Raw genomic sequence first — 19640 nt, 5'->3', positions numbered from 1 at the left:
ACACTTATCAGACTGTGACAGACTAGGATGTAAACATTGTTTCATAATATTCCCTCATTTTACTTTGGTCAAAAAATCAGTTTCTGTTAATCATAATTTATAGGTTCACTCATAATTCACTGTCCATATTGAGTCCATGTTTGGTCAGAACCTCAGCCCCAAACCAACTTCTTCATTAAATAAACAAAGTCATATCTTTATTTTGAGTATCAGCAGTTATTATTGCTTGTTTGCATTTAAACCTGGTCAATTGAGGTTGGATAAAGAATACACATTTAATTACACATACACAGACGTCGCTGGTGTATCAGTGTAAATTGTGACCCTGTTAACTGGTGACTCTCGGCCGTTAATCAAGGCTGCTGTTGGCTCAAGATTACCAGTAAGCATGGGTGCTATTAATGCCGAAACACTAGTTGCTCTGTAACGGTCAAAACTTGACAAAAGTTGCCTCTATTATGTAGTATTGTTTTTGACAGCTGTCCACAGAAAAAAAGGAACATTTTGATGCTTCTAACAGGTTGAATTCAGTGTTTAAAAAACGCTAACTCGTCTGAATGAATGGAGCTATACGCTGCTTCTGTGGTCGATGACGTAGACTAATAATCCCTCAATAGGAGTTCTCTGTTTCACCATTAAACAAAATTAAGATCAGAACTGTTGTTGGTTGTTGTTTTGAGTTTAGTAGTTATTCACGTGAGAATAAGTGTAGAATTCTGGTTAAATAGCATCATTTTACTAAGTATTAGCCTTGGGTGTGGAAAAAATTCTTTGTGTTTCAAATGCAAGAAGGAAGAAATGTGTGGGATCTTATTGGTTTCAGACACCAGGGTCAGGTTTACTGGAAATTGGTATTCGTAGAAAAAATTCCCTTCATGTTCATCCAGTTTTGAATCAATACATTTCAAGCAGAGGTCATCAATCTTTTGGTTGAAAAATCATCTACAAACACACTAGTTTGATTTGCTGTTAATATCCTAACCATAAACAAAAAAGTTGGATAAACAGAGGGTTATTTGATCGTGTGGTGTTCCACTGGGTGGATGTTGGTGTCATTGGTTTGATTTAAAGCCATCTTCTGTACACATGCCAAAGTGTCCTTGGGTTTACAGCCGGGCTGAGGTAAATGGTAAAAAACTGGTGCTTTCAGACCCTCATATAAAAGCATCTTTCGGTCATTCATCACTCTGAGTTTCTTCATGGTAAAAGGAGGTTCTCTGTGAAAAGGGAGACTGCTTTTTATAAGGCTGCAGAAGTAAAAACAGGGAATAAATTTTCATTTCTAATGTCCTATTCGTCTACTTACCTTGACTGAATCCGTATGAGCTGGTGACAGCAGCAACTTATCATAATGTCTCCTCAAATATAAGGGCTCATGGGATGTGAATATGTTAAAGGTGCACCTTGGCTGTAGTGCTGGTGCTACAGGTTCAGTGAAATTCCCCCCATGCGGCCCTCTTATTCACTCACCTGTCTGATGGCGCACAGCAGCTTCCCATAGCAGAACACGATGACCAGGAAGGGCACGATGAGGCAGAACACGAACAGGCAGATTATGTAAGAGACGTTATTTGCTGACTTGGCTGACCAGTCAACAGAGCAGGTGGTCCCAGGACCCTCGGGGCCATAGCTGCTCCAGCCAAAGAGCGGCGGCATGGTCCAGATAAGGGAGTACACCCATGACAGGGTGATGCCCAAAGAGATCTTACAGTAGTTGGAGGAGTCTGCCTCAGTGGGGGTCATCATGGTGCTGTAGCGCTCATAGGAGAGGACAGCCAGGGAGATCAGGGAGACGATGCCTGGAGGGAAGACAGGGCATGTGATCTAAAGGTAACTCTAACATACAGGAACAAATCCCTGGCTACAAATTGAGTTAAATTGTATATAGCAGCAGGATACCACTGATGACAGCATGCACAGGTGTGTTGTTCCTTTTCACAGCCTTGTTATTGTACTTCACATTTAACAGGGCCATCACATAGAGACAGAAACACACTGCCTGTCCAAATGTTATCTACTCTAGAGGAAAACATCCAGAGCCACTGTGATTTAAAGCTCTGCAGGTCCCCCCGAAATCAAAAGTGCAGCTAAAACGAGCTTTATGGTTTACGGCCTCAGAGGGACAGCAGGTTCTGCCTTTAAAAAATAATTGCCAGAGTGAAAAGTGCAGCATAATAAAAAGGATGTGGCTGTGGAATCAGCTAATTTATAGCTCTCATGCCGGGTCCTGCAGCACATCCACGCTGCTGTACATCAGTAACAGCAGCACAACCTGTGGTGCTTCTGCAGTACAACACGACACAAAAGACTTTAAGGAGCGTTTTATCCTTCTTTAACTGTTAGATAAACACACCCACCCAAGCCTTATGTTAATGTGTCTTCATCTCTCTGTCAAAGTTTTCCTGGCAAAACAGCAGGAATTTTGAGCTCAGTGCTAAAGCCTGACCTCCTAGCCTTTTTATCCTGTGCGGTATTTGTTTTTTAAGCTGTTATGATCCACGAGGCCATCCTTGGTGCACATTGATTTTCACTGGCAGTGTAGACCTTTCCTTGTTGCTTCTTCTGTGAAAAAGATGGTCTAGGCCTTTCATGGTTCTCTGAAAGCAGCAGGATTATTAAATGAAGGGGAAAAAGTGAGGAGGGAGAGAAAAGTTATAGAAAGATGTTTTAGCTCTTTGATTGAGGATAATAGTTTGGCAGAATATGTTTGTGTCAATCTGTGTGTGAATACATCCACTGAACTGCATATACCTCTGCCTGCAGAGTCTCTTTGGCACAGCCAGGCATGATGCGCATCTGTTCCCCTCAGATATAGTGCTCATGTTGCTTCTCTGGCTCTTTTATTAGCTCTGTAACTGCAATATTACAAAGTCAACACAGTTTTGCAACAACTGACTCATGTTTCTGTTTGACTGCAGCAACCAATCCCAAACAGACTTTAAGTATATCCTGGCTAAAGAGGCTTTAACACTGCTCATTTTCACCCTATCTCATTCTGCCTGTCATAATCACTTTGTTTATTTTGTCCAACTTCTGTCAGAGTCCAATTGAATGGGGACATATGGTAGAGAGAAAGACTATACAAACAAATTTGCAAAGCACAAACTGATATTTTGTGTGTTTTCACAAGACATTGACAATCTAGAAGTTTTTGGAGACGATGCTTGTTAACTCTATCAGTGATGTGGCTGTTTTAGACTCGTCATATGTAGCTTGGCAGTCATATTTTTATGAATTCTGATACTAAAGGACTTTATGCGTTCAAAAGGTAGACTGGTTGATTTCTCCCTAAAACTTAAATCTTTGTGATGAATTATTCATAGCAAGCATGAACACCTGCTGTTAGCTAAAGACAACAATGCAGAGGTGCAAATTCTCATGTGTCCAACTCAGGGGAACACTGAAAGAGAGTTGGGTCCCCGAAAATAAAAGTTTATACACTGTGCCAAAATATCTGTAGCAGAATACATCTCTACACACCTAAAAAGTATCATGGCTTCGAGTTTATGGTCGCAAGTACATACAGTATACGTCTCAGTCTGTTAAGGAAATAGAGGGGGAAAAGTTTAGACTGTGTGCAACAATGCACAGTTTTTGTGCAGCTGTGTAGCCTCCTGCTAGCTGCGGGGCAGTAGCTGAGCTCAGGCTATGGTAGCGAGCATTCTGCAAGGGATGAATATGTAACAGTGAACCTCCATTTTTATTTAAAAGCATGACTTGATGAGGGTGGAATTTTGTCAAGTTTCGTGTTGTACTCAGCATAAGCATTTCTTCTGGGAAAAATTCTGTTTTACAATAAGGCCCCGTTTACACAACAACGTTTCATCTGGAAACGCAGTAAAGAAAACTCTGCGTTTACATGGAAACGCCAAGAACTGAAAACGCTGTAGTAAGCACGCCAGGCCTGCAGGTGGTGCTACAACTGTCTTGTCCAGAAGCAGCTTATGGTAGATCTCCACCAAAGTAGAGTTGAGCCGATCATCTGGTGTATTGGGGAATACTAAGTTAAAAAGTGGAGCAACAGATGCACATTTTGTATGAAGACAGTCAGCAGATTCAGCAGATTCAGCAGCACAAGCACAACACGGTAGTTTGTGACAATCGTAACAACAGTACTGTTGTCCTGTTGTTTGTGCTTTCGCAAAGCAGAGTGTGATGTCAATGTTTCCACTGAAAACACCGGCTTACTGTTTACATGTCAACGGTGTCGGCAGTGTTCCAGAAAATCCTACTCTGGAGGCCGTTTTCAAAATTTTGCGTTTTGGGTCTGCTGAAACGCGGTTTCCGTGTAAATGCGAGGCTGAAACGCAACAAAACTTTTGCGTTTTAACCCTAAAACCGTTGTCATGTAAACGGCCCCTAAGTTTCCTCTCCTTGGAATTGATACTGGTGATACTGGTTGTCCCAAGCAGTGGGGGGATCTTGACTCTGTGGTGGATCCTATCAGCTGGCTATCAGACATCGACACAGTCAATTCAGTCCTTTTAATTAATGTCTTGACTGTGTTTGTGTTGTTACTGGAATGTATGTATCCTACCATTATCCTACCATAAGACAAATAATCTGACTGCCAAAGGGACTTTCACACTTACTGACTGTACAGATCTGTGGGTGAGTTTTTATTTGTATTATCATATTTGTTCCACAGGTACGCTTGGATGGCCGTGCTTTCTGTGTTAGCCTGTTCTGTGCAATCTTATATTTTTTTCATTTGTTGCCCAGTGCCACGAGTTGGGATTGTCAATTAGAGGCAAGAATTAGCCAGATGTGCTGTTGTTTGGGTATTTTTGCAATTGCCGACCCTGTGCTCCTCTCCAGCCCCACTCTGTCCAACAAATACAGTCACCTCTGACCCAAGGAAACCAACCCTACAGCAGCCAATCGCTCATAGTTTCATAAACCTGCTGAAAAATCGACAGGGGATGCCATGCTGGCTGCTGTCATTAATTACATGGTCAGTGGTTTTTACGTGACATAGGAGACCAGTGGTATTAATAGTGCAAAGGTGAAATGCATTACTTCGAACCACAAATCACTTCAGTTCTCCAGCTCCACCTGAGCATCAGAAAATCTCATATCAAACAGGTTTTTAAAGACAGAATTCAAAAGAGATAATGATAAAATATATTTTTCAAAGTCAAAGGATCGTGACTTTTCGTTTCACTGAAAACATCTTGGAGAGAAGGACAGGGTTGATGGAGGGTCAAGAAAGCCTGTGAAGTGGGTACATGAAAATGCTGTTAGTATCCTGTCTCTTAACAGCATGAAGTTACAGCCTGAGGTAAAGCACTTTGAGTGCCATTACTTCACTAAGAAAAACATTCTGATATGTTTAAGGACCTTGGTCAGTCATGAGCCCAGAGAATTGTCTTAAGATTTCTCTCCCTGACTGCAATAACTAAAGTTCATTGACTAAATGTAGTTTCATACATATCAAACCTCCACAGCAGTGACTGCAGCTGAGCAAAGGCTTATGAAGAACAAGTCTGTATTTACAGATTTAAAAAATGTGTCTGTATAAACAGGTTTATAAAAGATGAATCTGTAGTTACAGTCATTTGTAAAGTTTGTTGTTTGAACTGTCAAAGGATGTCTTTTGGCTGATAAGGAATTCCGATATTATTATGATTTGTGAGTTGTTTTTAGAGAGAGAGACAACTGACATATTTTGTTATTTACTGCAGGTAAAATGGATCGATACAGTGTTTCTGTTCGACTGTGATAAGCTGCCATAGTACAGAGTGAGTTACCAGAGTAAGTTACGGAATAAATTCTGTATTTTTCATTGCATTAAGTTTTTCATGTTAAGTGACAGGAGTCACAGAGACTATCTTCTGTTCGGCAGCCTGACATAACTGTAGGAATGTATCTGAGCGAGCCAAGGAGCTTACACTGAAATGACATTGATTGTATTTCAGAAAACTCTATCAAACTTGGGTCATTGCGTTTTGCTGATCCTTGAATATTTACATACGCTCATTATTGGATGCCCTGGTATTTGAAGGGATAAATGTAACCTTTATGGCCCTGAAGGGAATTAACTTTGCACTGTGGGCACAAAAACATAAATGGCAACCCTGACGCTAACCCTGAGACATCAACAAGCAGACAGGACAGTGCATAATAAACAGGAAACAGTCATTAAATACATGATTAGAGCATTACATGGCTACTTATGAGGAATAACAAGAGCCAAGTTCAATAAAGTAAGGAAAGAAAAATCCCATAATAAGTAGCAGAGCTTGTCAAGCAGCTGCATAGTGTCTGGTGCAAAGGGTGTGATGCTACTTTAAGGCCTGGGCTTTATGCAACTGCACCCTAAGTTAAAACTGTGTATTAAACCTTCCAGAAGCTCTAGAAACCACCTGCACACCCAATTCAAAAATGATGATCTTTCATCAATCCCAGAAATAAACATGGTTACAGCCTGTTAAAAAATGGTCTGAATAGTTCATTTTTAGATCAGCACACATTTTTTTTTTCTTTTTTTGTGTAAGTTTTTTAAGCTTTTAATGTCCTTAATGAACCTGGGCCGCCCACTTGACAACTTGTCATCTGGGGTAAGACCACCGGGCTACTGGTGTCCCGACGCCAAGTTTTTCCTAACAAATTTGTTTTGAGGTTGTTAAAAGGATGACGATTTACAGCCTTTGGGGTGGTCGGGAGGTGACACTGTCAGAAGTGGGGGGCAGGAGAGCAAGTGTTGTATCTTGACCGAGAAGGCGTTGGCAGATGTATCTTGTGGTGGTTTTTCTTTTGCTGTATGTAAATGCACGCACGTTTTTGTATGCATGTGAACGCGTTGGGGCGGAAAATCGCCATGCATGAAACAGTGTAGAAAGGAGAAATGTGAACGTGACAATGTACAAATGACATCCCGTCATGTAAATAAGATAAATTTCATAAGGCTCTCAAATACCAAAAAACATGACATCGACCTGTTATATGAAAAAGGTAACTCTATGGGCTCTAATTTCGTAGACCAAGTGCACCTGCCCTGCGCCGGCCTTCGCTGAGTGGACAGGGCGTGACCAGCGCACTTTGCAAGTTTCCTGCAGTGCCAAGAGAGGCGCAGTCAAGGCGCAGAGGAGCGCAGAGCTGCGCGTCCACGCCTCCCTCCGCACAAATGGCAGAGAGGGAGGAGAAAAGCTGTGAGTGGGTTTAACACAGCCGAGCGCTGTTTTCACCAATCAAATGAGCGCCTCTCCTCGCCTTCAAATGCCCTGCGGCCGAGGCGCAGCGTCTGATTGGTCTGAGTGATCCCCAGCATCGCGGAAACAGTGATGGTAGCAGCGACGGTCAGAGCCGCTGTCCCTGCAGCAGAAGAATGGACAGCGGGGCACATTGGAGGACACGAAGCACGTCACTGTGTGGGCCAGCTCCCATGGCAGATGTAATCTGTTCCTTTGTCATTAATAGGAGTACAAAATTAAAAGACAGTTACACAGCTGGCTTATCCATTCAGAATACTTTTGATCCACCTGCACTCCTGGTTTGTCATCGCCAAATAGCAGAACCTTTGGTGATATACTGTATACTCTCCCAGTGTCTCCACCTCATCCTCCTTACAATAATGTACTCCGTCTTTTTAGATCACGTTAAAAATAAAGACTAAAACAGAGAAATATGGGAAATAACAGGTAAATCCTGAGTGGCATACATTTATTTTTTTTGTCTCTTTTTTCTTCGTCTTTTCTCTCCCTCTTTTCTTTGAATTAAATGAAATGAGAGAATATAGATACAGAGTATATATCTGTATCAGATGTTAAGGCTGTTTAATTGTAAGATGTGCATCAAACTTCCAGCTGCCGTCAGGTTAACTTTCCATTATGACAAACGGCTTTAATCTGACATCAGATGTGACGGGACAGTTAATATATATATAAATATATATGCTGGTTCAGACGGTTACATTAACTAGCGATTGCTGTGACTGTTTACTGCATTAAAATGTGCCTGACACTCTGGAAACCTGGCTCTGAGGCTTTGTTGACATGTGCGCACATGTGTGCCTGTCACCAAATTACAGCTGCGGAGGGTGCGCTCCGCTTTGCTCCGAGAATAGACCAGGTTGGAGCTGGCGAGCTTTCAGCGCACTTTCTGCACTGTTTTTGGCACAAAATTGTCACTGGGCCAACATGAATCTGCTGACACCTCCCCCTGGTGCGCCATCAACTCCCCCTGGCGCACCATCACACCCATCTCTGCGCAGACAGTCTACCAAATTGTCAGATTGGCAGCGCACGGCGGTGCACCGCACAAAATTAGCACTGCGCAGGCTGCGCCAGCGCCCCCTGCACTGCGCCACGAAATTAGAGCCCTATATCACTTCTACTGTGATCTGGTGCTCAATGGAAAGTAAAATTTACTTGATTTCCTGGTGAGGCAGGTGCCTCCGTAGGGGGGGTGGGCAGCCCCCCATATACACTGGAAGGGGAAACACTATGTTTTATCTATAGGCTGTATAAAATATGGACGTAGTCTCCGTGATGTTACCCATCTTTTCCTGATACAGTGAAATGGAGCCAATCGTCGGGGGCCATAAGGACACAGGCTTTCAGCTTCCTTTCTAACAGTGATAGGGCAGCCATCAGTCATGTGAGCTGCGCTATGTATCAGTTCGGACAATAGACAATCCCGATATTTTCCACACCGCCAAGTTAGAAAAGAATTCAACTCATGTACAGTGTGTGCTGATAGCAAATTAGCATTTCAGACCCAGCTGTATAGAACTTTTTAGTGCTTTTAAAGTCTGTTTTTGTTTTTTTTGGCTTGATGTCAACATGGTTTCCAGTATTTCTGCAGCAAGCCTCAAGCAGTGTCTTTATGAGCAACTAGCTTAAGCGTTTCCCCAGAGGCTTCATTGTTCTGCACTATATGTAACTCCAAAATTAAGAAATTAAGAGTCAGTTGATTGAAAGAAACTTTTAAGTTTTAGAGTTGACAGTGCTATGTTCATATTTCTTTCACTGACTGACTCTGTTGAGCTCTCATAAATCTTGCATAAGTGTTAGCGTGACATGTCAGTTTATTATTGTGTCCAGTGTCCAGATACTCCTGCAGTTTCAATAGTTTTATTGTTCAAAGCGACAGTGAACAGAGCGGAAACTTCCAAAAATAACCACCTTGTTAAAACAGCAGTTATAGAAGTGGTCTGTCTCAGGTCTGTAGTTTATCTCAGTGTCATTTAAAAGAACTGTCAGTGTGACATTATCTGCAGGTCTGATTATCATAATATTGTCAATAAAGAGACCTAACAGTAATGAATGAAGGTTACAAGGCAATAAAAAAGATAATTACTACAACAAATTGAGCCTGATCCATGCTCTTGGAGATGATGTGTTTGTAGTAGCACATCTTCAAAATAACAAGCAGATCTAGTATCAGCATCTCTAAAGCCCATTAAGCAGCTTAAAATGAGGAGCCAAATCACATCACACTTCCCTAAAATGCAAAAGCCAATTAGCAGCTTTGCTCCATAACTCACAGTGAGAGGTTTTAAACCTAGAACAGGATAAACAACGACACAGCAAGCATCTCATCTGGGATCTATGAAACTGCTGTGGTTATAATAACTTGATGAAATCAGCTGATGCCATCACATGAAATCAGCTCTTTGTCATTTAGTGACAGGTAGATCTTTATTCATACCCACGTTTGTAACTGCATCATATCTGAGATCAAACTCCCCCATCATCCATCTCCTTGTTCTCCGTCAGGATCAATGCAGCAGCAGAATCTAATATTCCAAAATGAAACATCCCTTGATCTGATAATGTCTGTAATAAAACAAATCTCTGCTGCTGCTGTCTCTGCGCCGCTCCCTCATAGCATCTGTCTTGTTTGTCTGTTAGGAGTGTCTGAATCGGTATCACCTGTCTGATACCGGATATCCAGGAAAAGGCAGTTTGAATGAAAAACACAGGATTGGATCAAGCTGTTTTAGCTTCATAAATCTCATCCTGGTGTCTCTTCTCTCAGTCAGCAGAGGTGTACAGATCTAGTGCGACACATCTTAGAAGAACAAAATGTAAAAGAACATCAGAGCGCAGATGTCTCTGTGTGAAGCTAAGCCAAACTAAAAGGAGAGCAGTAACAAAGTACAATCACTTTGTTTATGTTGGAAAGAAGAGCTTGAACTCTTTTTCATTGACAGCACAATGACTTGAAGATTCCTTGTATAAAGAGGTCATTAAACATGATGCTAATGGCAGGCTTTAATAAGATGAATACAGATTATCTATTATATCACATTGGACTGTTAAGCATGAAGTAGCTCACAATATCACATCTGCCAAATGGTCTTTTCAGTTTGAGTACCAAGTATGAACATCCAGCATTGCTACTTTACGCCCATGTTTAATATGGGAAGCATTATGCCCCCTCTTTAACAAACTCATTTTCAGGACTGCAGGTGTTGTTTACAGGTGTTTCTTTTGAATCAGCTATAGCTTAACACATGGACTACACTTTGTACTTTTGACCTGCTATCTTAGTACATTTTTTTTTACATGCTGACACGTTCTATATCAATCAGCATATCAGTACTAAGCTCAAACTTGCGTAAATAAGGGATCCAACAGTATGTTGCAAAGTATTGAACCACTCATATTGTCAACTCTGCCTGGGACAAGATGCCTTTATCCATACTTCATACATAAAGCATGAGCACTATGTCACACACTACGCTGCTCACTACACCGTACTAACCTCTCTGGTCAATCAATGCATTTACACGGCACGCTCTGCAGTCTGCTAGCACCGCAATCACCAATGGCTGTGTGCGGCTGTTACCCCCACACAGCAGGGTCTATTTTTGCTGGATAATGCTGCAGAAACACGTCAATTTCTGCAGAGCACATTACACCAAGCAGGAAATTAGACCCAAAAACAATTAGAGTTTCCTGTCATTTCAAAATAAAGCAACATTTTCTTGCTCCAGATTTTAAAACTCATCCTTGTTTATCAAAACTTCGTCACTGGCGCATGGCCAGAAGTCATCAGCAAGTTTGATCCGGAGGAAACCAATGTTTCAGACAAGGAAAAGTTCATCTTGGAGGTGAAAAACTTCAGAATTTGATACAACACAACACATTCTTGCTATAAGGACTAAAACTGCTGAAACTTTGGGAGGGCCAGGTGAGTTTAACATACTAATTGATCACAATGCAAGCACGCTGTCATGGGTGGGATTCCTGCAGGAACATGTGATTCTCCTGTGACCTCGGGTATCCATTTACTACCTAGTGAAAAATCTAGGGACTTTTCTGGAGTTTGTAGACCCTAACATGATAGGCCATAAAGATCTTGTGCCTCTCAAAATATAGTACATTCTGCTGTGGGCCCTTCCAAAGCACTCACAGGCAAATAAATCCTTCTCGCTTGCGCAGCAGTTCCTCCCAGCCCAGCCAGAGCAGGCAACGGCACGCTAATTTCTTTGTTTTTTAAATCGCAAAATACCGTTTTTGCTGACAAGCAAAATAAATTGAAGTAAATCAGCCAAAACAGCAGACAGTAATGTATCATGGGTGGCTGAAATAGTACAAAAGTCTTGTCTGACACAACAAGTAGTCACATTAGAACATCTACTTCAAGGTAGTGTCTGCAGAAATTTTTGTTACCTGTTACTAAACACAAATACAAACAGGGCTCCTTGGCTCAGTGCCAGCAGCAGCACACACCCACAGCCTCTGACTGTGACTACATGAACACATTCACTTGCCTAGCAACCACTTGCAGCATCGTGTTTCTAGGCTCAAAAGCCATGCACCTGACTTGGAATGTTCGCACAAGATAATCACTGGGTTATTTGGCACATACCTGCTCAGAAGAAAACAAACTCGCATTGCTCTTCATCCTGACCTGCTCTCTATGTTCCCGAAAGCGAGTGAAAGTTAAGCCAAGTTTCAACATTGTTAAGTAAAAAGCTTTTACTGTTCAGTGTTTGGTCACTTTTGTTGTGTTTTTCTTGCTCCCTGCTATGTCTACGACCATAGCCACCGGGGATAGTTTCTTCCACTCACTAATCAACACGCAAAGTCAGTTGCACATGTGATTGGCTGAGGTAACCACGCTTACTCTCTGCCTAGAAACCTCTGATACAACCTTAACATCAACATACAGGCTGAGGAGAGGGTTTGAAGCAGACACAAACACTGAGACGCCCATGAGTGACAATTCAGCAGGATTTTTTCCGTTATAGTTTAAATTTTATTTTTTAGAAAAAATCCTGCAGACTCTGCCTTCAACAGTTTTACACAACTATCTGTACTGCTTTTAGTAAAGCGTGTCTCTGCTTTCTTTCCTGCTGTTCACACTAATCTCTGACTCAAACCAGACACCTGTCACCCAGAATTCTTTCTTTTTGTGTCTGCTTTAGAATCTCTGATTCACTATTTATTACTGAGGCTCATTAGCTGTCTCTCTCTTTCTGACCTTTATGGAGGAGCAGCATTGTTCTGTTTGCTTTCTCCCTGCTGAGACTTTCTTCTTACCTCCTGCACAAATTAGCATCACTCAGGTCAGGTATCGTCTGTGCCTGTGATGCACATTTATATGCAGTTCCCTTCTTGCCGACATGCTCATCCATTTCTCTGCCTCACAACGTATATCTGCTGCTTTGTATGTGTCTGCAGGAGGGAGATCTGACTTAAGTATGCAGGGAGTGCAAGGTTAATCCAGTGACTGTGTGCAAAGTCTGCTTGAGGCAGTGGCAGTATGCAGCATGCAGGCCTAGTGGCAAACAAAGATCCAGTCCTCTTCCTCAAGCGCATCACAGAAGACAATAAAAGTTTGGTGAAAAGAGAAGAAGAGGAAAAGTGCTGGGCAGAAGAGGTGAAGCAGCTAAATGGGTGCCAGGAGGCTGATGGCAAAGGACAAAGTGCAGAGAATGAGTGTGTTTCATGCACACACACGCATGCGTCTCCACAAATTGTCTTCACTCTGTGCTCTTGGCGTAAAGTCAAAGCAGAGGAACTTCAACTGTGCAGTCACTCAAAGATCTTGGATGTTTCAGGCTAAAAACAAGAGAGTAAAAAGTCGGAATCAATGCGAAAACGGAGCAGGAATTCAGTATGTTCACGCCAGGCGAGCAGTGTCTCTCATCACTGATAGTGTCGCCCTCTAATTTGAAGGAGCATGGATCATTCAGGGGAGCTTTTCAAAGGCCTGGTGGAGACAGACAGTCTCTTGTTAAATTAGCACGCGGCATCATTCATCCAAACAATCAATTTCACTTTTCTTCTCTCTGACCCTCCCTCACTCTTTCCTTCTCTCTGTTTTTATGAGGCCGTTGAGGAATCACTCATCCATAACCAATGGAGCTCTAATGATGTCTGCGAGCCATCCCTCACACACACACACACACACACACACACACACACACACACACACACACACACACACACACACACACACACACACACACACACACACACACACACACAGACTGCCATCCTCTTCGCTCTGTTTTGGCTTGTAGAAGCCAAACTCCTGTCAGGCAGATTTTAATAAATTGGCTCCTCGAGGATGTCAGCGTTACACATCTTCGCATGGTGCTTAATCTCAGCATAACACTCGTGTTAGTGAAACAGAGAATAGAATCAGAGTACATCCACATGCTGAGAACCATCACTGGCTCACTTTATTATACATAATAGACCTTTATTAAAGTCTATTGCCAACTTTCATCCAAGAGGAAGTGGAACCAGTGTTTTTCTGTTTTCAATTTAGAACTTTGACAGAGTCAAGAGGCTCTTAAGCAAAGGAAGATTCAATGTAGTTGCAGTTAACCAAACTTTTTAGAAGGAGATTTGGAAAAGTTTCAAAGCAGCATGGTGACAAAAGCCTGGGAAAAAGAGAAGTGCCTGCTAGATCTTCTGTGCTGCAGAAACTTGACTTGTTGAGTGTTACAAGTGCAGCATGGAGCAGGACGAGTGTGCAGCCCCGGGAGTGATGCTTGAAGCCTTCTTGAGGACTATTCAATTACTTTTACATATGACTTCCTTCTCTCTCTCTGGGCTCCCAGCAGTGCACCCAATTATTCATGAGACTAGTTCAACAAGTTTCAAACTATGTGAAAGAAAGATATTCGCATTCACATTAACCCAGAACCCTTCTTTTAAAGTTGTATGTTGTGTCTACATCGCTACATTTGGTTGACAGCTGCAACTCAAATTTCCAGTTTAAAGATGGTTTATTGTGCTTTTCAGGCTTTATTCTATCCCTCTGGTACCCTCATAGTAGTTTAACATGATTTACAGCTCAAAATAATTCCTTATTTCAGCATCTGTCTACAACGCTTCATTTTAGCTGCTGTCTCTTTAAGGCTCCCAGCTCAACAAACCTCCTTCCCTCTGACTGGCCAGTCCTTTGGAGACCTATTGGAGCTGGGCTACTGGCATACCTTGGTGTTTGAGGCCAAAGTCAAACACGTGCCAAGAACCAGTTAGGAGATCATTATGTGATGACCTCATAATTTTAAGCAAATCTCGCAAAGATCTTACGAAGAACTTATCCTATTTTTAGAACAGACTATTTGGATCAGTCTACATGCAGAAAGGGAGATTTTACAGCAACAGATGGTTATACAAATTGAAATTTCAGGTGACTAGGGCTCCTGCCCACTCTGCACTTCTCTCTGGGATCCTAATTCAGATAACTACCCGTTATTTAAATGTAGGGTTTGCAGGAATTTTTGTTACTTGTTGGTAAACACAACATTCAAACTGGGCTCCTCCTCCTTGGCTCAGAGCCAGCAGCAGCGCACACCCACTGCCTCCGACCATGACTACACACTCACTAGCCCAGCAACTACTTGTAGCATCATGTTTCCATGTGGGACAGACTTGGGAGCCGTGCACCTGACTCGGCATGTTTACACAACTTAATCACAGGTATCTGACACATAAAAACTCATGCCACTCTTCATCTTATGCTGCTCTCCAAGTACTTGAAAGAGAGTGAAAGTGGAGCCAAGCTTCACCTTTGTTAAGGAAAAAGCTTTATCTGTTTTGCATTTTTTTTCACTTTGGTTTCGTCTTTCTTCCTTCGTGCTACGTTAACTATCATAGCTGCTATGATTAGCTTCTTCCACTCCCTATTATCAACACCCAAAGTCACTTGCACACTGGGCACACTTTGATTGGCTGAGGGAACCCAATTGGTCTCCGCCCAGGAACCTCCCCATACAACCAAAACATCAACATACAGGCTGAAGGAGAGGTTTGAGGCAGACACAGCTGCTAACACACATGTATTGAGACCCATAGGAGATGATTGAGCAGGATTGTTACTGTAAAGTTAACATTTTATTTTTTAGGAAAATCCTGCAGAACAGAGTGTTTTCCTCAAATAAGTAAAAAAAAAAAAACTACACAACTTAATGAATGAAAAGCATCAGCATGGGTATGAGCAAACATCTCATCATGTTTATCCAGCCACTCCCAACACAATACTGCAATGTTCTGTACCAAATTAGGTGATGATTGCACAAAATTGTCTCAAGTGATGACAAATTGCAAAGATGCCACAACATGGTGCAACAGAGTTATCTAACAACCACGCGAAGACACAAAGTGATCACAGAGACACAGAGTCATTTCTCTCCTCATTCTGGTTGTCCTGCTCTTGTATGCGGGCGCTGAAGATGAATTTCCATGTCTTTGTCCCGGACACTATTGTTGTCTCACAGTCCATCTGTGCTCATTCCCCAGTGTGGAATTGCACAGTCCCACGAGCCACAGAGGTGCAGACAATTAACAATGACATGAATTCAGCTTCATTTCAGTCTCCGGTGATTTATTGCTACACCTTTTTGTTGTGTTACATTAATGTGACTGTCAAGGAGGTGGCTGAGCAGATGAATACCCCCATAGAAAAGGAAGAAAACATCTGAATTCTTTTCTATCACAGCAGGAAATAGAAGCTCTGACTTTGGGGTGGTGTGTTTGTAAGATTGTGGGTGGATATTCATGGCATCTTTTTTTAGGAAAGACTTTACATCAGGAGATTAGATGCACTGAAGTGAACGAGAGGGAGATCTATTTTTGAAAGATTTATGAGCTTTTTTGATAAACCTATCAGACTTTGACTATAGCAGCTGACTGAAGATATTCTGCATGCAATATGCAGTCAATATGCAGGAGGAAGGTGAAGGTCTTTATTTTACAAAGCCCTCAATATTTTATAACACTTTATATTCCATTATATGAAAAGCCTTTCACAATGTTTGCATTATCTGAATCCAATGACCGATGAACCTTTGGAATTTGTTTTTTAAAAAGAAGCTGACTATGAATGCATATAAGTGCTTATAAATAATTAATGAGTGCTGTATCGATGGACAAAGTAATGAAAACATGATCAATTATTTAAACATAACCAGAGGAGTGACAGTTATTGGATATATTTTGACAAATTGAACAACTTTTCATGCAATAAACTCAATGTGGTATGCATATAGATTGAGGTTTTTCATATGGGATTCCTCAGTCAAGCAAAAAATAATGGCTCCTGAGCCAGAGTGCAAACAAAAATTACAGTTTGCAAGATCTAAAATGCCTCATTCCAACTTTCCCCTTTCTGCTTCTGTTTTTTTTTTTCTGTTCTCTGGACCAACATTCTGCAAAAAGGATTTGGATTTTGGACTTTGACATGTGCTTTGCATGGACAGTGAAAGAGGACTTGCATGTTATACAGCTGAGAAAAACTGCTGTTCATGCAGAGAAATCAGGGTTTTATAACCCAATAACCACAGCTTTGAGGTCTTCAAAGGTTATTTGGATGGCTTGGAAAGCTTTTAGAGCAATTAGTGGGACTGATAGCAAGAAAGCCTGTTCATTAAAGAGTTTTAAATCAGACATCAGGGTAACAGCTAATGACAGAAAAGAGCAGTGTTGTCTTCTCTTTCATCAATTATAGAACCAATTTAATCCAAATGACTCAAAAACATACATCAGAGAGTTTATTGATGTCTCAATCAGGACAAATTGGTATTCTTTGCTCTGTTAGTTTAAAACAAAACTCCAGCAACTCTTCTACAAGCCTCCCTTGCGTGTAGAGGGATGGACACTAAGCTTTTTTTTGGCTCAGCCTCCTGCCTGGCCGAGCTCCAGGTGTGAGTAACTGTCGTATCCTCTGTTGCATCATTGTGGCCCATTTGCATCAATATGAGAACTCCCGAGCAAAGCTAGACCAGCGTTACCCTTTCACGAAACAGATTTCCCACGGGTGACTTTACTCTGCCACAAACGCTGGTGATGCATCTGCCACAGCCCGCTCGCAGAAACAGCTCCGCGCGGACCTGCTCTCCGTGCAGCTAAACGAACAGTGATGAGGCTTCCCTCGCCTCGAGCGCCGAGACCACACTGTACAAAAGCAGGCGTTTAACGACCGCTTCATAACGGGCTGCACACCGCTCCCTGTGCAGGATGTACACCGCGTGCTGCTCCTAAAACCAGCCTCTGGCGCCTTGAGTGATCACTTTTCAAGTGTTTGTGATGGCATGTAATCATATCACTCGGAGCTTTCCCCTAAATGCACAGACGCCGTGGAAATGCATGCACGTGCGCATTTGGAGCTAATGTGTTGCAGCTCCAGTCAGAAATAATGACTGAAACTTCACCTTGTGCAGTCTTGCATGACAAGATGAGCCACACAAGACCGCTTTCAACAACTCATAATCCGACTATTACACACGCTTCTGTCTGCACGTGAAGGCATTATCAGGCAACAATGCACTGCGCTCTGCTGCATTATTTTGTATTTTCTGACTGTTAGAAAATCTACTCTTTTGACCAAAGCTCTCCGCAATGAGACATACTACCCAAAGAGGCACAAAGATGTGAAAAAAATGAATTATCACGGGAGAAGATGTAGAGAGGCTGAAACCATATGACATTTAACGAATAAAAATTTCCCATTCAATAAACAGCTTTTCAGTTTTTTTTTCTGTGACTTTCACGTTAAGAAATAAGACCCACATCTGAAACAACATCTTGGGGATGGCAGCCAAATAAACGTTTAATTTTTCCATAACCATTACTTTTCGTAAATAAAGCTTGACATCGATCCAAACAAACAGCGCTCCAGACACGCAGTAAACCTTCTATTACTGCCAAATCTAAATACACCTAAGTCCTATGGAAAAACAGACACACTTACAAATGCCACACGTTAACAACGACTCATATTTTTTCATTTGTACTCACCGAACAGCGAGTTTGCGAATCCGTACCACACGCAGCCCCCTTCTCCAATGAGCCACCGTCCCTGCGTGCTGGCCGCGAAGCTGAACGGAGTCCCCAGTACGCACACCAGCAGGTCGCTGATGGAAATGTTAATCAGCAGCAGGTTGATGGGAGACCGCAGCATCTTGTAGCGGCAGAAGAGGACGAGCACCAGAAGGTTGTTCAGAAGTCCGAACGTGCCGATGAAGCCCAGGCACACTGCCACCACCACATTCCCCGTCGGGGTGAGGGTGGTCCGGTACGAGCCACCCCCCAGGTGCCCTTCCCCGGCTCCGGCACACAGAGCGCTGTTGACCCCCGCGCAGCCGCTCAGGCTCACGTTGGACACGATCATCGCAGTCCGGTGTCACGGTGGTGGCACACTGGGCGGCCACGGTGCACTGAGCGGCGGCTAATGTGTCGTTGGCATCTGTTTTTTTTTTCTCTGTGTGTGGAAAAATATCATATAGACTAGATGTGGCTGGTGACCAGCAGCACTTGTTGCTGTTAAAAAAAATGGCAAGTAAAAAAAAAAGTAAAGAGTAGAACCAAACAGAAAGAGGGATATTAAAAAAGTTTGTTTTTTGGGGATGTCAAACTTTGTGTCTCAGGTTTGGGGGAGTGGGGTGTTTGAAAATGTAAAAATAAAGTTTAGTTAGTCTTTGCTCCACCGTGTGGCAGCTCGTAATGCACACTCTCACTGTTTCCGGAGATGCTCCTGCCTCTCGCACAGACACCGTCCCTCTCTGTCCGGATTTAAATCACTGTAGCCCACTCTCAGGTGGCTGACGTCTAAGGGGGGTGAGGAGGAGGAGGAGGGCGGAGCACGAACAGCATGGAGACCGAGCTGGCGACCAGCGTGCGGTCCAAAGGCAAAATCATGCTTAAGTCACCCCAATGATGTATTAAGACAAGAAGAAGAAAAGGACAGGAGGGAAGTCGACTTTGAAGTTCCGAAGCTGCTCGCTTGGTTTCCCTTGCTGCTCGTCGTGCGTCCACTCTGCACGCTTTGGTGCCCGGCGCTGTCCGTGGTGCTGAACTTGGTCTCAAAGGAGCGACAGCTCGTCAGCGCAGGCTTCTTACAAAACAGGTCACTCTGCTCAATGTGATTTAAATGGTAGTTCCGAAGTAAATAAAATTGATCTAAGAGAAGAAAGCTCCAAGCATCAATTGATCACAAAACAGCCCCGAGATAGGACTATTTAATACACTAATGACTACAGGGTGTGATTAATAAAAAACATTAGGTGAATTAATGATACACAGGTCCAACTAAAACATGAGTACTTGTGAGTTATAGCCTGATCACCCAGCTTCTGTTTATTTAGCAACCACTTTTTATGTACTTTTACTTCTATTTCATTGAATTATCACTTAAAAAAAAAAAAAAAAAGTATTGTATACGCACAGAAG

At 42.5% G+C, this 19640-nt stretch overlaps 1 protein-coding gene across 1 annotated transcript in view; it reads right to left on the bottom strand.

The window, feature by feature from the left end:
* Positions 1 to 18933, bottom strand: part of LOC141803782 (vertebrate ancient opsin-like) — a 99780-nt gene extending 80847 nt beyond the window's left edge. The window contains exons 1-2 of the mRNA XM_074687781.1: positions 18210 to 18933; positions 1471 to 1799 (exon numbers count right to left, since the gene is read on the bottom strand). Coding sequence (XP_074543882.1) covers positions 1471 to 1799; positions 18210 to 18582 — 702 coding nt within the window. The 5' untranslated portion in view covers positions 18583 to 18933. The remainder of the gene's footprint in view (positions 1 to 1470; positions 1800 to 18209) is intronic.
* Between the last annotated feature and the right edge of the window lie 707 nt (positions 18934 to 19640).

The sequence above is a fragment of the Halichoeres trimaculatus genome, unplaced genomic scaffold (genome assembly GCF_033239565.1).
Source record: "Halichoeres trimaculatus isolate MK-OKI-2021-1 unplaced genomic scaffold, fHalTri1.1 fHalTri1_scaffold_15, whole genome shotgun sequence".
Lineage (NCBI taxonomy): Eukaryota > Metazoa > Chordata > Actinopteri > Labriformes > Labridae > Halichoeres > Halichoeres trimaculatus.
The sequence above is the reverse complement of the archived record's forward strand: the minus strand, read 5'-3'. Positions and strand labels throughout refer to the sequence as shown.